At 42.0% G+C, this 13,281-nt stretch overlaps 1 protein-coding gene across 8 annotated transcripts in view; it reads left to right on the forward strand.

Annotated features, from left to right (window-relative positions):
• The window catches only part of CHD7 (chromodomain helicase DNA binding protein 7), a 509,619-nt gene that overhangs the window by 99,613 nt on the left and 396,725 nt on the right, over positions 1 to 13,281 (forward strand). For all 8 annotated transcript variants that reach the window (XM_029591355.1, XM_029591364.1, XM_029591363.1 and 5 more), the window contains exon 2: positions 5,788 to 7,603. In XM_029591355.1, the coding sequence (XP_029447215.1) occupies positions 5,969 to 7,603 (1,635 nt within the window). In that variant the 5' untranslated portion in view covers positions 5,788 to 5,968. The remainder of the gene's footprint in view (positions 1 to 5,787; positions 7,604 to 13,281) is intronic.

Raw genomic sequence — 13,281 nt, forward strand, 5'->3', positions numbered from 1 at the left:
GCTTTAGAATGGCACTGCAGGTTAAATGAAGAGTATAACCTGGTCCCCCAACACGGAACCAGGTTTCGACAAGCTGCATCAGGAGGAACCTTTAAACTACAGAGGAAAACAAATTTAAATTACAAAGTGGACCCGATAAGCCTGTGACTTCTCTCTATCAATTCAATCATTCACCAATAGCCCTACTCGCATCTCCTATCCCCTCTGTTCTCATCAGATCATTCCATGCAAGGCATTGTATATGCGGTTCTTTGCCCATGCCCTCTGGTATATGTAGGCAAGACCACACGTTCTATACACATTTGTATTTATGAACATTGCTCTTTCATTCGTGCTTTCCTGTCGCCTCATTGATCTGAACAACCTCACTCCCTGGCTCAACTCGGTTGCTCAGCCATCACGGGGTGGTGACTTTTCCCACCTATTTATCCCAACATGAACAAAGGTGGACATATCTTCTCAACACTGTCCCCCCTTGGTCTAAATATCTCCATTGAATGGTCTACCTTTTTTTTTTTTTTCTTTTTTTGAAAAAAATTTGTTTTTTTAATACCTTTTTTAGAAAAATGTTTTTCCCGTATTCTTCATTTGCATTTTTTACATTTTTGATTTCCTTCAGATTCTTTGGCTTTTTTTCACACCCCTTTTTCAAGAGATGTATCCCCATTTTTTCATTTTCAGTCCTTTTTCTCATATTTTTTTTAAATTTCCTTTTTTCATTGGTTTCATTTTTTTTGGATAGACTTATATGCATTTTCTTTTTGTATTTGTACTCAAGTATTTCTCCATATGTGCATTTTTTGTTTCCCTGTCTTTGCAAATCTTTTGTTTTTTGTACAAACTGTTTTTCTGCTTACTATTTCTTTTTTGTTTTCGACATGGTTTTTGATATTTATAGTTTTGATAGTTTGCTCTGGTTGAAATTAAGCATCTGTTTTGGTATTGTATTTTGTTTACATCTATATTGGCGTGCATTTTGCCGATTCAATCCCCGATGCTGAAACTTCTGCTTTGATGTGCCATTCGATATTCTTGAAACCGCTACTGTTTCAAGTGAGTGTGCTGTATCAGGTTATTTGTTTGCTTGCTATTGTTTGTCATTTTTGCCTTATCAGGTCCACTTGTAACTTAAATGTGTTTTCCTCTGTAATTTAAAGGTCCCTCCTGATGCAGCTTGTCAAGACACGGTTCTGTGCTGGGGGACCTTGTAAAACTCTTCATTTAACCTGCAGTGCCATGCTAAAGCTGTTGAATAAATCTTGATTTTTGCAATTTGAATGCTTTTGTGGGCTTTGACATTCTTTGATCACTCCCATTCTGTACATTGCCACATAAATTCAGTTAACATGAAGAAGCAAGGTTTGTTTTTCTGAAGGCAAATCATACACACTATAGAAGCATCCTGGGCAGTCTCCCACAACCAAAATGGCTTCAGGATCTTTTTTTGGTGATTATGGCTCCCTTTATGGGAGACCAGTCACTTTTATGTTTCTAGTATTGCTGGGGAAGTGCTTGGCCTATTGCAACAGTAGAGTGGGTCCTAAGATGGTGTCATGAGAGCGCTTTCCTAAAAATTGGTGTTTTAAGTCAGGTGGTGCAATCTCTTCCATGGTTCAAACTGGCTAAAAGAGTATTAGCAAATAAGAGAGATTCCTGTCTGGGCTAGCACTCTGAAGCATGTTATCAGAGAGAGTGATTCTTTTTTTTAAATTAAATTTGGCAGTAGGCAGCTTTCTTGGGCTCCATGAAAATGTAGAAATGGAAGGATAGTGAAGGATAGGATAATGTGGGAAAACAGTAACTGGAGTAAAGCCAATAAACGGGCCGGTTCATATTTTGGGAAGGAGAGGACTTTTGGCGTGTGCGTTACTCTGTTATATGAAAAGGGTGTTTGAAAAAGACTTGACAATTAGTTTTTTACCATTTCATATATTTTAATGGAGTTTGGGGCACATTGGGCAATTTTACCCACCCCTGAACTGAGATGAACCTTGAGAACTTGTTCCAAGACCATGTGTGCCGACTTCAGGAGAAACAGCTTTGTGTCTCTTCACTATTGTCATCTCTTTTCTAGAAGTTGCAAATAAAATTACACAGTTTCAGCCGTTTTCTGAAAAATCCAGTCCATAATACTGAGACTTCTTGTTTTAAAGAGCAGCAATTCATCTTGGTCTTCATTTAGTTATGCTGCCATCTTTACAGTTAGTTCATCTGCTCCATGATATTGGAGGGAAATTGGAAATGAAAAACTTTAAAAAGCAAAGTAGGGTAGGAATGGGGCACACAAGTGCCCAGAAAAAGCAGTAAGAAAATTCCCATATGAGGCCTTGCACTGTGGTAAGTGCAGCGTTTTCAAAAGCAGCCCTCTGTTTTAAAGCTATTGTTAAGCTGTTTTTTTTGTTGCTCTGCAGCCACAATAGGCAGGATTTGCAATGCCTTGGTGTGTGGGGAGTTTAGTCCTACAAGTATCACTTTGTGCCCTTCTGTAGTTGTCACATTCAGTGGTGGTGGCGGCAGCAGTTCGGCTTGTGGTGCTCCCAACTTTGATGCCCGCCGTTGCTGCTGATTGGATAGTGGCTCATGGGTCATTGGGTCATGTAGATGTTGAGTGACCGAAGGCAGGAGGGCTTTGGGAGCAGAATCAGCAATTTCTAGTGCACACTAATCTTCACAGGCAATAACTTTTATTTAAACTTTATATTTTTGTCTTTTATGGCTGTGAACAATATCTAGTGACAGAGTGCATGGTTAGAGCATTGGACTCTGATTCAGGAGTTATCCTGGGGCACAGGCTCAAGGCTCCCTTTTGTAGGATTGACAACCCCTCTGTCTCATAAATCATGACTCTTTAATCAAAGAGCTTTGGTAAATAAATCATGAACTGCTATTTTTTTTTCTAAGATTCTCTCATCCTCTCTGGGACCCTCTCACCGCCCCCCCCCCCCCCCCCAAAAGAAAAAAAAACCCAACCACTTTTTAATAAGCTGCTGGAACTGGTCCTGGGCCCAAAGGTGGTAGGACAAAGGGCTAAGCCAGTCCCCCTCAACTTCCCTGTTGCCCTGGGACCCAGTATAAAACAAGACGTTTGTCTTAATCTGGCTTTCCCAGTCAGCAAATAATAATAAAAAAAAACCCCAAACCCAGCAGTACTCCCAACAGCGTTTCAACATAACCTACCTGTCTGGTTAACCATGCTGAAATGCTTCTTTTATGTTGCTGTTCAAACATGGTGTCATTTGCTTTAAAAGAAACTCTTGACTGCTGTGTATTGTACCGTAGTTCACGAGGTTTGATGGGCATGGAGTGCTTGTCAGGGCTGGTTGAAAGGGAATGGCTATATGTAGTGCTACAGCAGCAAATGGGCACCAAAGGAAGCAACAGCCCTGGGCTGCTGCTCCTGAGAAGTGACCTACAGAACGGAGCTATCCTGCCGCCCCAGTTTGCAGGATAGCCGCATCACGCAGGACAGTGGAAGTGGAACAAGAGGGTGAAGCAGAGGCAGGAACATGCACAAGAATGTAAATGGAGCTTAAGTTTGGTTTTTTTGTGGGTTTTTTTTTGCCATGACTAGCTCCCTTTTGAAAGCAATTGTATTTGTTTTCCCCTCTGCATTTAAGCAGAGATGCAGTCTGCAGCAGCCGGTTCCACTGAATTCTGCTGAGCCTCCCATTAATCTTTTAAGGCCAGATTTAAGTTTCAGGCAATGGTAAGACAAAAATGAGTTCAGAAACCTGCCGGTCAGTTTACTCGTACTTGAGATGGCATCTCCCTCGCTCTCTCTCTAAGTTGTGGGAAATAAAATCTTTAAGAGGAGGAAAAAAGCCACAAATTAAGCCATGCAAGAACTTGGGAGTGTTGTGGGATTTTTCCCCTCAAAAGGTCTATTTTAAGAATTGGCTAAGATTTTTTCCCAGTGCTCATTTTGCTTAACTTTAAAAAAATTTTTTTTGCAAAAATGTGTGTGTGGCCCCCTTCTGTCTGGATACTGCAGGCAATAAAGTGCTTAGGAAAAAAATATGCCCCATTTCAAAATTGCGCAAGCAAATTGACTTGTAGGTTTTTTTTTTTCCCCCCTATCTTATTTATTTTCCAACTCTGAAATGTAAATCTGGCTCTGAAATTGTAAGTAAACAGTAATTGCACTGAGGTCCACTGGAGATCTCGCTCTTATGAATTTACATCAAACACCATGGAAATCAGAGCAAGGCATTACTAAAACATTAGACAAAAAGTAGAATACTATTGTCCTTTCTCAGAATTCCTTTTGCCATTATACCGACTCTGCTGGTGCCTCTTGAAAAACCGTGAAGGATTTGGGTGGGGGAAGGGACGGTGGTGCCCCCTGCACACACACACACACTTGGAGACTTCTAAGTGCATATGGACTTGTCAGGAAAGGGCTAAATGTAAATTCCAAGGATGTTTGGGATTCCTCCAGCTCTTTCTTGTTAAATGCATTGTTTGTTGGTTCTTCAGCAGGATGGTGAGCTGCTCAGGACTCTTGTGAAAGGCTGGGACATTTGAGTCTGAGGAGACATTAAGCCTCCCAGAAACGCTTCCTTGTTAACCTGGCCATGATCTGCCGGAGAAGCTATGGGCTGCATAAGCGCATTTTAGTGGAGGGAGACTGGTTTTGCTCTTGATATTTCTCCTGCCCTCCCCTCCTGTTATGTTGGGAGTGCATTTATAGGAAGAGTTCTGCACAGCCTCCTCCCGCCCCTCCCCCCCCTCCTTTTTCCGGGAGGAGGGTAGTATATAGTCACAAATGGATCCCGCTACGTCACTGGCCACCACTGTGCCTGAGGGTGAATGATGAACCCGGTGATTGAACTTCCTCTGCCTGCCATCGGCACAGAGAAATACTGGCATGGATTGAGTGTGTTAGCAGACATGGAGCCATGTCGGTGTGAACACACTGGGGTGGCTGTTGCTGTTCTGTGGTGGTTACATTATTTTTGGGTTGTAATTTGAGTTATTTATTTTTAACTTAATTGGACAGTGGGAAGAGAAATAGGTCAAGTCTAATGCTCTCCAGCTTTAATATTTCTCAAATGGAAGTTTAAAATCTAGACTAGCCTCCTTGTTTTGGTAGTATACAGTAATTGTTTTTTAAATTTTCTATTTAATTCAGTCCCAACTCTTTGCTAGTTGAATTTAGTGGCTGTTTAATTTTAATTTTTTTTTTTTCAATGAAAGTGGCATGTGTATTCCTTTCTGATGATTGCACAGTCCTGTAGTCCATTTTAGCTAACTTCAGCTTATCACAACCCCGATGCTGCTGCTGCTGCTTGCTCATCTGATTACACTGCTCAGGGGAATAAGGTTAAGGACAGGCTGTTGGTAACTGGAGCATTTTCAGGGCTTTAGTTCAGCAGATGGGCTGCCTGGCTATATTCATACATCTGTCTGCCTGCTGTGGCAGCTGATGCCTTAGCTGCCTATTGCGTTCTTTTGTTCTGTTCCATCCAAGAATGGAAAGCTTGCAAGGGTAGTGAATGGATTAATATGAGGTTAAGGTTCGTGTTTTGCTCGCCTTCTAAGCAACCTATCATAATAAAGCTTCTGATACAAGGTATAATGAGCCTTTTTATTTAAAGAGAAACTGGGTTTACAGAGAGAACCTAATTTGGAGAAGGGTAGGAGATGAAAAAGATTAGCAGTGTACCTGAAGCAACGTCGTTCAGATTCTTTTTAAATAGTATCTATATCTTATTTCTTGTTACTGTAATAATTTTGCTCCATCCTTAACATTCTTTTTTTTTGTTGTTGTTGTTGTTTCTTTTATAGGACCTGCACCCAGGCTTTCACCTGACACTGCATGGTCCAAAAGAATTAAGAAAAACTGGAATGACATGGAGGAGATTAGCTGAGGATTAAAATCTTTTGAGGACAGACACCTCAGTGAGGTGCAGCACGGACTAAGCTTGTTCTGCTCGCGGCTCTGAAGAGCCGGATGCTGTAGGAAGATATGGCAGATCCAGGAATGATGAGCCTCTTTGGTGAGGATGGGAATATTTTCAGCGAGGGGCTTGAAGGGCTTGGAGAATGTGGTTACCCTGAAAATGCGGTAAATCCCATGGCACAGCAAATGCCCATGGATCAAGGATTTGGTTCTTTACAGTCGCCTCTTCACCACACCCCAACTAATCAAAACCAAGCAAAGCTGACCCACTTTGATCACTATAACCAGTATGAGCCACAGAAGATGCATCTGATGGATCAGCCTAGCAGAATGATGCCGAATGCCCCTGGGAATGGCATAGCGTCTCCGCACTCTCAGTACCACAGCCCGTCCGTTCCCCATGGTGGGGGTCAGATGGGAGTATACCCTGGCTTGCAGAATGAAAGGCATGGGCAACCCTTTGTGGACAGTGGCTCGTTGTGGGGGTCGAGGGCTGTGCAGGTTCCAGACCAGGTGAGGGCACCTTACCAGCAGCAGCCACCGCAGCAGCCACCAGCACCCTCGGGACCTCCGGGTCAGGGCCACCCACAGCATATTCAGCAGATGGGAAGCTACATGGCTCGCGGAGACTTTTCAATGCAGCATGGCCAACCGCAGCAGCAGAGGATGAACCAATTTTCTCAAGGCCAAGAGAGCCTTAATCAGGGAAATCCTTTTCTTGGCACCTCAGGAGCAGGCCACTTGTCTCATGTGCCCCAGCAAAATCCTAGCATGGGACCTTCTTTGCGGCATTCTGTCCAGCAATTTCATCACCACCCCTCCACTGCTCTGCACGGGGAATCTGTTGCCCACAGCCCCAGATTTTCCCCAAATCCTCCTCAGCAGGGTGCTGTTAGGCCACAGACCCTTAATTTTAATTCTCGGACCCAGGCGGTACCCTCACCTACTATGAATAACTCAGGGCAGTATTCTCGGTATCCTTACAGTAACCTGAATCAGGGATTAGTTAACAATACAGGGATGAATCAGAATTTAGGCCTTACTAATAACACTCCAATGAACCCGTCAGTACCTAGATACCCAAATGCTGTAGGGTTTCCATCAAACAGCGGTCAAGGACTAATTCACCAGCAGCCCATGCATCCCAGTGGCTCACTTAACCAAATGAACACACAAACTATGCATCCTTCACAGCCTCAGGGAACTTACGCCTCCCCGCCTCCCATGTCACCCTTGAAAGCAATTAATAATCCAGCAGGCACCCCTCCTCCACAGGTTAGGCCTGGTAGTGCTGGAATACCACTAGAGGTTGGAAATTATCCAAATATACCCCATCCCCCGCCTCCACACCAGCCCCCTGGTAACATGGGAATTGGACAGAGGAATATGGGCCCTAGAAACATGCAGCAGTCTCAGCCTTTTTTAGGCATGTCTTCAACACCAAGGGAGATGGGTGGGCACATGAGACCAAATGGTTGTCCTGGGGTTGGCCATGCAGATCCACAGGCAATCCAAGAGCGACTTCTCCCAGGCCAGCAGCAGCAATCTTTTCAGCAGCAGCTGGCAGCGTGTCCTTCAATGCAGCCTCACCCAGCAATACATCATCAGTCTTCACCGCCACCGCCACATCCCCATCATCAACCATGGACACAGCTTCACCAGTCCCCCCAAAATACGCCTCAGAAAGTGCCTGTCCATCAGGTAAGTTCCTCCAGCTGAAAATGGCACTACATGAATGGCATGTTGAAATGTGGGTATCTTGGCCCTGTGCTTCTCTGACTGTACACGGTCTTTTTTGTTTTCTGTAGTTGTGGCTTTTCTGTCACCCAGTAGCAGCAACTTTCTCAAGAAGCAAACTGTCTGAACTTCCTGCTGTGCACACATAACAGTGATTTTGTAAGATAGACGCTACAGCATATTAAACAGGAAGTTGCATCAGTAGTATGTCTGCAGCATCTGGTGTATGATTCTTGTGGTGAGTTTTGTATATTGGAGTCAGTCTGGTGAGGAAGAAAGGGTAGCTCAACCCAAAACCTCTAAGCAAGTTACTTGGTGCGCACTTGGAAAGCCAATCCATGTCATTTTTAAAGCAAGCCTGAGCAGAAAGTCTTAGTAGAGGAGATTTGGCTTGGAGCATGGTATGGTTACTATGAATTGTTTAATGCTTAAAAAAAAAAAACCAGAAAAGCTACTAAAACTTTTTTGCTTTTTTACTTCATGTTAATAAAATTGAATATTTCTGCAGTAGTTTTATCTCTGAGGTTCATAGCTACAAAACTGCAAGTGACGGATAACTTTCAGGAACCTCATTTTCCATCCCTTATGTATGAAGGGAATGGGTTGTGATGGCAGACACTTACCGCAGTGTAAAAAAACAAAAAACAGGTTGCCAAAGTATTTTCCACGTTTCATATTTAGGCAAATTGGTACATGCAAAGGGTTTTGATCTTGGAAGAAGTATGTTCTTTTTTTATTCCCATATTGTAGCGATTAACACATTTGAATAAATGTGTGAGAACACAAACACATTTATTTTCTTCACCTAAAAGAGAAATATGTAAGATTTTTAAGATGTGTATATCTTCTATATGAAAGTTAGCAAAAGTTAAATACACCTTGACTCAGAGTTGCAGCTCTCTTTTGCTGGTATGTCACATCTGCTCTGTATCCATATCTCAATGTTTCTGAATCTTTTCTTTTCTCTCAATGGCCGCTGTGCTTTAGGAGCCCCTCTTCATTTTGGAAAATTGTGTGTGTGTACAAAATATTGAATAGGAGTAAAAATACCATTAAAAAAATTGGGCTTTGGTTTTAATTTTTTGGATGAAGTTTTATAACAAAAATCCTGTAAATGTGCCCACTTTACAGTTGGTTTTCTCAGTTTTGCAATGTTCAAAACAAAACTTACTAACTTGAGGTCCTCTGAGTAGAAAAATCTATGCTAATAAAAAAAAAAAAAATTCCACTCAACAAATGGCTGGCTATATCAGCAGTAAATTAATATATAAATGACCATCTGATTGAAAAATGCTAACCGCACATATATCTTGTCTAAAGTCATTCCATGCATTTTAAAGTTATAATCATGAGTCAATCAATCTAAGCACATGTATCTCTTCAATTTACTGGGAGATATAGCCAGCCTTTGGAGTGGAATATTTTTTGATTATCAAAATAAAACTTATCTGGTCTTTGCTACGAAGTAGTGATGACAAAAAAGTGAATGTATCTGTTTGCCATTCTGGAGAAAATGACAGTCTGGAAAGCTGTACTAATAAGCAACCTTTTATAGTTTTAGTAATAAACTTTTTTTTCTTTATATGACAGTCTGGATCATTTGCTGTTTCCTGCTCTTTAACACATCTTGTGTGGAAGCTGGGCTTACAAGAGACAGTACTTTGCTTGTGCTATTACTTTAGGACTGTTTCTGCAATCTTGTATATAGGCTGTGGTTATTCAATTTAAAAATTTGAATGTTGTAAAGCATTTTTTTGTTTAAAATATACCTTGGAAACCTGATTTTGTTATCTGGTGGCAGAAGCTTTTCCAAGAGGAGGTTGGTGACTGTCTATAAGCAAAGGTGGGGGGGGGGGGGGTGTGGTATTTTTCAGCCTGGTATCAGACTGAGCCTTACTTAATAATTCTGATTTTGGAGCTATTCACGGGAGATGTGCTTGAGTGAGGTACGAGTAAACTGGTTAATCCCTGTTGAGCAAGGCTCCATGTTGGGGAAACACAGGTCCAGTTAATGGTGAGAAATATGGGATAAATCGCCTATACCTCATCTAAATTGTGGATAGACTGTTGCAGTATTGGTGGGGCTTGAATTAATGCACCTTATCTTTTTTTTTCTTTGCAGGAAATGAAAAAAGATTGGAGGTGTCCATTAGAAAAGCTTAATGCAGAAACACATGTGCATTAGACTGAGGGACAGTTTGTGGTAGTTGCATGCATCCCAGCTGATTTCCCCCAAATATTGGGCGGAGGGGGAAACCATAGGCAGAAGCTGTTCTGCAAAGTTTATAGATGTCGGATTTTTATTGTCCTCTGAACAGTGCCTGAGAGATGTCAGAACAAACGTATGGGGGAAAAAACCCAGTAATCTGTGTGAAGGGAATGGAGAGGGAAATAAAAAAAAAAAAAAAAAAAAAAGTAGCATAAAAAAATTGGACCATGGGAAAGTGGGAAATGAGAGAGAAGAAGCTGAGTGAGTAGGATGGACCAGGAATACAAGACATGTCCAAACCACTTTTTTGTAATGATTTACAATGCAGTTTAAATATTATAACAAGAGCCTGGAACTTTCTGCATGGTAGATTCTGAGGCAGGGTGTGCAGTATCCTCTTCCTCAAATTATAATTGCTGGCAGATTGGCAGCGTGGCTTTAGTGAAAAATCATGGTTTACTATAATTATACATAGTTTTGTAAAGGAAATGCATTTTCTATCCCTGCTGTGGGGGGATAAGGTTATTTAAGATAAATACAAATTCTTAAAAAGAGCAGACTGTGTTGACGTGCACACATTCATTCACTTAAAGGTTAAATACGCTTCCATATTGGGGTCAATTCACTGATTCTTGAAATATTTTTGGCAAAAATGTATCTGTCTTCTGCATCTCAGCAACCCCAATTAAACCAACTTTACATGGGGTTTTACAACTTTCTCCTGTCTCCGCCCTCCCATTCTCTGGTGTGTACCACATTATTGACCTTTATTACAAACAGGCATAAAGTTCACTCTTTTTTTTTCTGAATATGTAAAGTCACTGTCCTGATGCCAGCAACATGTGGAACTGGTCAGAGGGATGTACAAGACGAATGCTTAGAGCATGATGTCAGCATGATGTAATGTGTGGTGGACCAACCATTGTTTGGCCTCCATTAAAATATCCTCTGAAACACTTACTTGGCCTGATTCCATAGGAAATAATGGAAGAGAGATGAACAATAGCAGTACACCTACAACCTGTTTTATTAGAATTAAAAACAAATTAAAAATAAAAGCAAAAAACCCAATAGTTTAAGCTGTACTGCATTATAAGCTGCAGCTTGAAAGAAAAATGCATCCAGCCTCCTAAAACAATCTTTCCATGTATGCTTTTTTTTTTACCTCCTTAATTAAGTACGGTAAGTTTTCTCTTAAAGGTTTAGCACTGGCTCTCGGATGGAAAAGTAGTAATTTGTTACCCACAACCATCAGTAATCAGCCCCTGCAATTATTTCATGGCCTGAGTGCACAATCATATTCAACACACAGTGACATAATCGATGGCTGCAGTTTTAAAGGGAATGGTTTGCTAAGACTTTTCTCCATTCTATGTCTTTGGGGGGTGGAGGCTGGAAGGGAAGCTTAGTAAATCAGGAATAGATAGGGAAGGTCTGTGGGACATGAAACCTTTTCCTCCCCCACCTAATGGCTCTGTAGCACCTAGTCACAGGAGCTCTTATAAGGCATGTCCAACACACTCATACATGGGCTTTGCCACCATAGGTGCTGCTTGTGCTAGTATCCAGGGAACTATCCAAACAATCACCCACAATGGGAACATGAGCCATAGAAGAATTCTCTTCTTGCCATGTGCTTTTTCAAATCTGTAGCACAGTGTTTCCTAACCTTTTCAAGAGCAAATCACACCTACATTAACAAAAAAAAAAAAGTCTCCACAAAGCAGTGTGGCCATGGAGAGGACTCTTATGACCAAAAGGAGAGCTTGGAAAGCACTGAACGTCCCATTAGGCTCTCTTCCAACTTTTAATAGTTGTTAAAGATGCACATGACCCCAGTATGAAGGGACACTCTCTCTATGTATATATGTAGGAGAAGGGAGAAGTTGGTATGGTGAGGACAGCCAGCTCATTCAGTTACCATGCCTGCCAGAGCTCCTTCACTGTTGCTGCTCCCAACACCGTCATTCACGGCCAGTGCTCATTGCTTGTTGTCCCGTTTTACTCAGCCCAACAGCAAAACGGGCTGGAAGGACTCGTCTATGGGGGAAGATAAGGAGGTACCATGCATTGTGTATGCTGCACAAAGTGGATCCCATTTATCCATGCCCTGCATTTGGCCATTAATTGCCATACTCAGGGGCTCATGCTGTAGGCTAGGAAGAAGCGGCATGCATGATTACACATGTTCACAGGAAAGAGTTGCAAGACTGAGCCATTGCTGGGTGTCCCTTGTTGCTGTGAGGTTTTGAGAGCAGAGCCCAAGACCTAGCCTGGATATGAGTATCTGGCAGTGGTGATTGTTTTCCCATAGCACACCAGTATACCATGACACACTGGCTGGGAAAATGCTTCTGTAGAGGGATTCTACATTTTGTCATATTGCAGAAATGGTGGATACGTCTGGAGCCAGAAGAGAAAAGTACAGTCATTCTTCTTGCCTCTTTATAAAGGCTGCTGGTCATTGTGAGAAATAAAACACAGGAAGCTTTTCAGCCCAAGTCAAAACAGATATGGGCCCTTCTTAAATAGCTCTGCTGTGCGCCTAGGCAGTGGCCCAGCACAGTGGAGACCTGTTCATTACCTGTCCACTGCCACTGGACTTGCCTACTGCCTTCCAGTTGATTTACACAGACTAGTGCAGGGGACCATTGTGCCTGTTCCTGACAGGTCCTTCTACCATGTGTTTTACAATATAATTGTTTGCAAAGGTTTGGGCTCTTGCACATTGTTGATAAGTCAAACGTTTGGTGAGAGAGAATACGACCAGTTATAGTGGATATGTATTTTTCTGTAACCTTCTATGGGCTGTGATTTTTATTTAGTGTTTTTTGAACTGACATGGACCCCCATCATCACCCTTTGAGTATAGGGATGGACTGGACTATCTTTAACAAGGAAACAGAATCTGATGGCAAATTAGGAGCCTGAAGCCCACCTAATCTTCCCACTTTTTTCCCCCCTCATACAAAGTGCTAGACACCAGATTATCACTGTTGCTTGGTCATTCCCTTCACATCTTCACCAACTAGAGATCTCCCTCCCTGTTCCCCTGCTTTCTTGAATTCAGTTACTGTTTGTCTCCTCCATTTATTTCTATGTCTTTATCGCATGTTATTCCTGAGTTTACCCCCTCTTGGAGCCTCTTACTTTGATTTCTTATTGTAGAACTTCCTCAAATAACAAAGGTTTGCTACTTTTACGTTATTTATACCTTTCAAGTATTTGAATACCCCCACCCCCCTTCCTTCTATTCTTCTCCTCTAAAGTATTCCTATTTAGGTCCTTATATGATGGGGCTTTTGCTGCAGTCCCTGCACCATTTTTATGGGCTCTTCTAGACTGCCGCCTCATCTTTTTGGAGGTACAGCTTCCAGAACTGGACACACTGTCTTGTATAGATGCATTATCACCACATTCTTTTCTACTGGTT

Source organism: Rhinatrema bivittatum, chromosome 2 (assembly GCF_901001135.1).
Source record: "Rhinatrema bivittatum chromosome 2, aRhiBiv1.1, whole genome shotgun sequence".
Lineage (NCBI taxonomy): Eukaryota > Metazoa > Chordata > Amphibia > Gymnophiona > Rhinatrematidae > Rhinatrema > Rhinatrema bivittatum.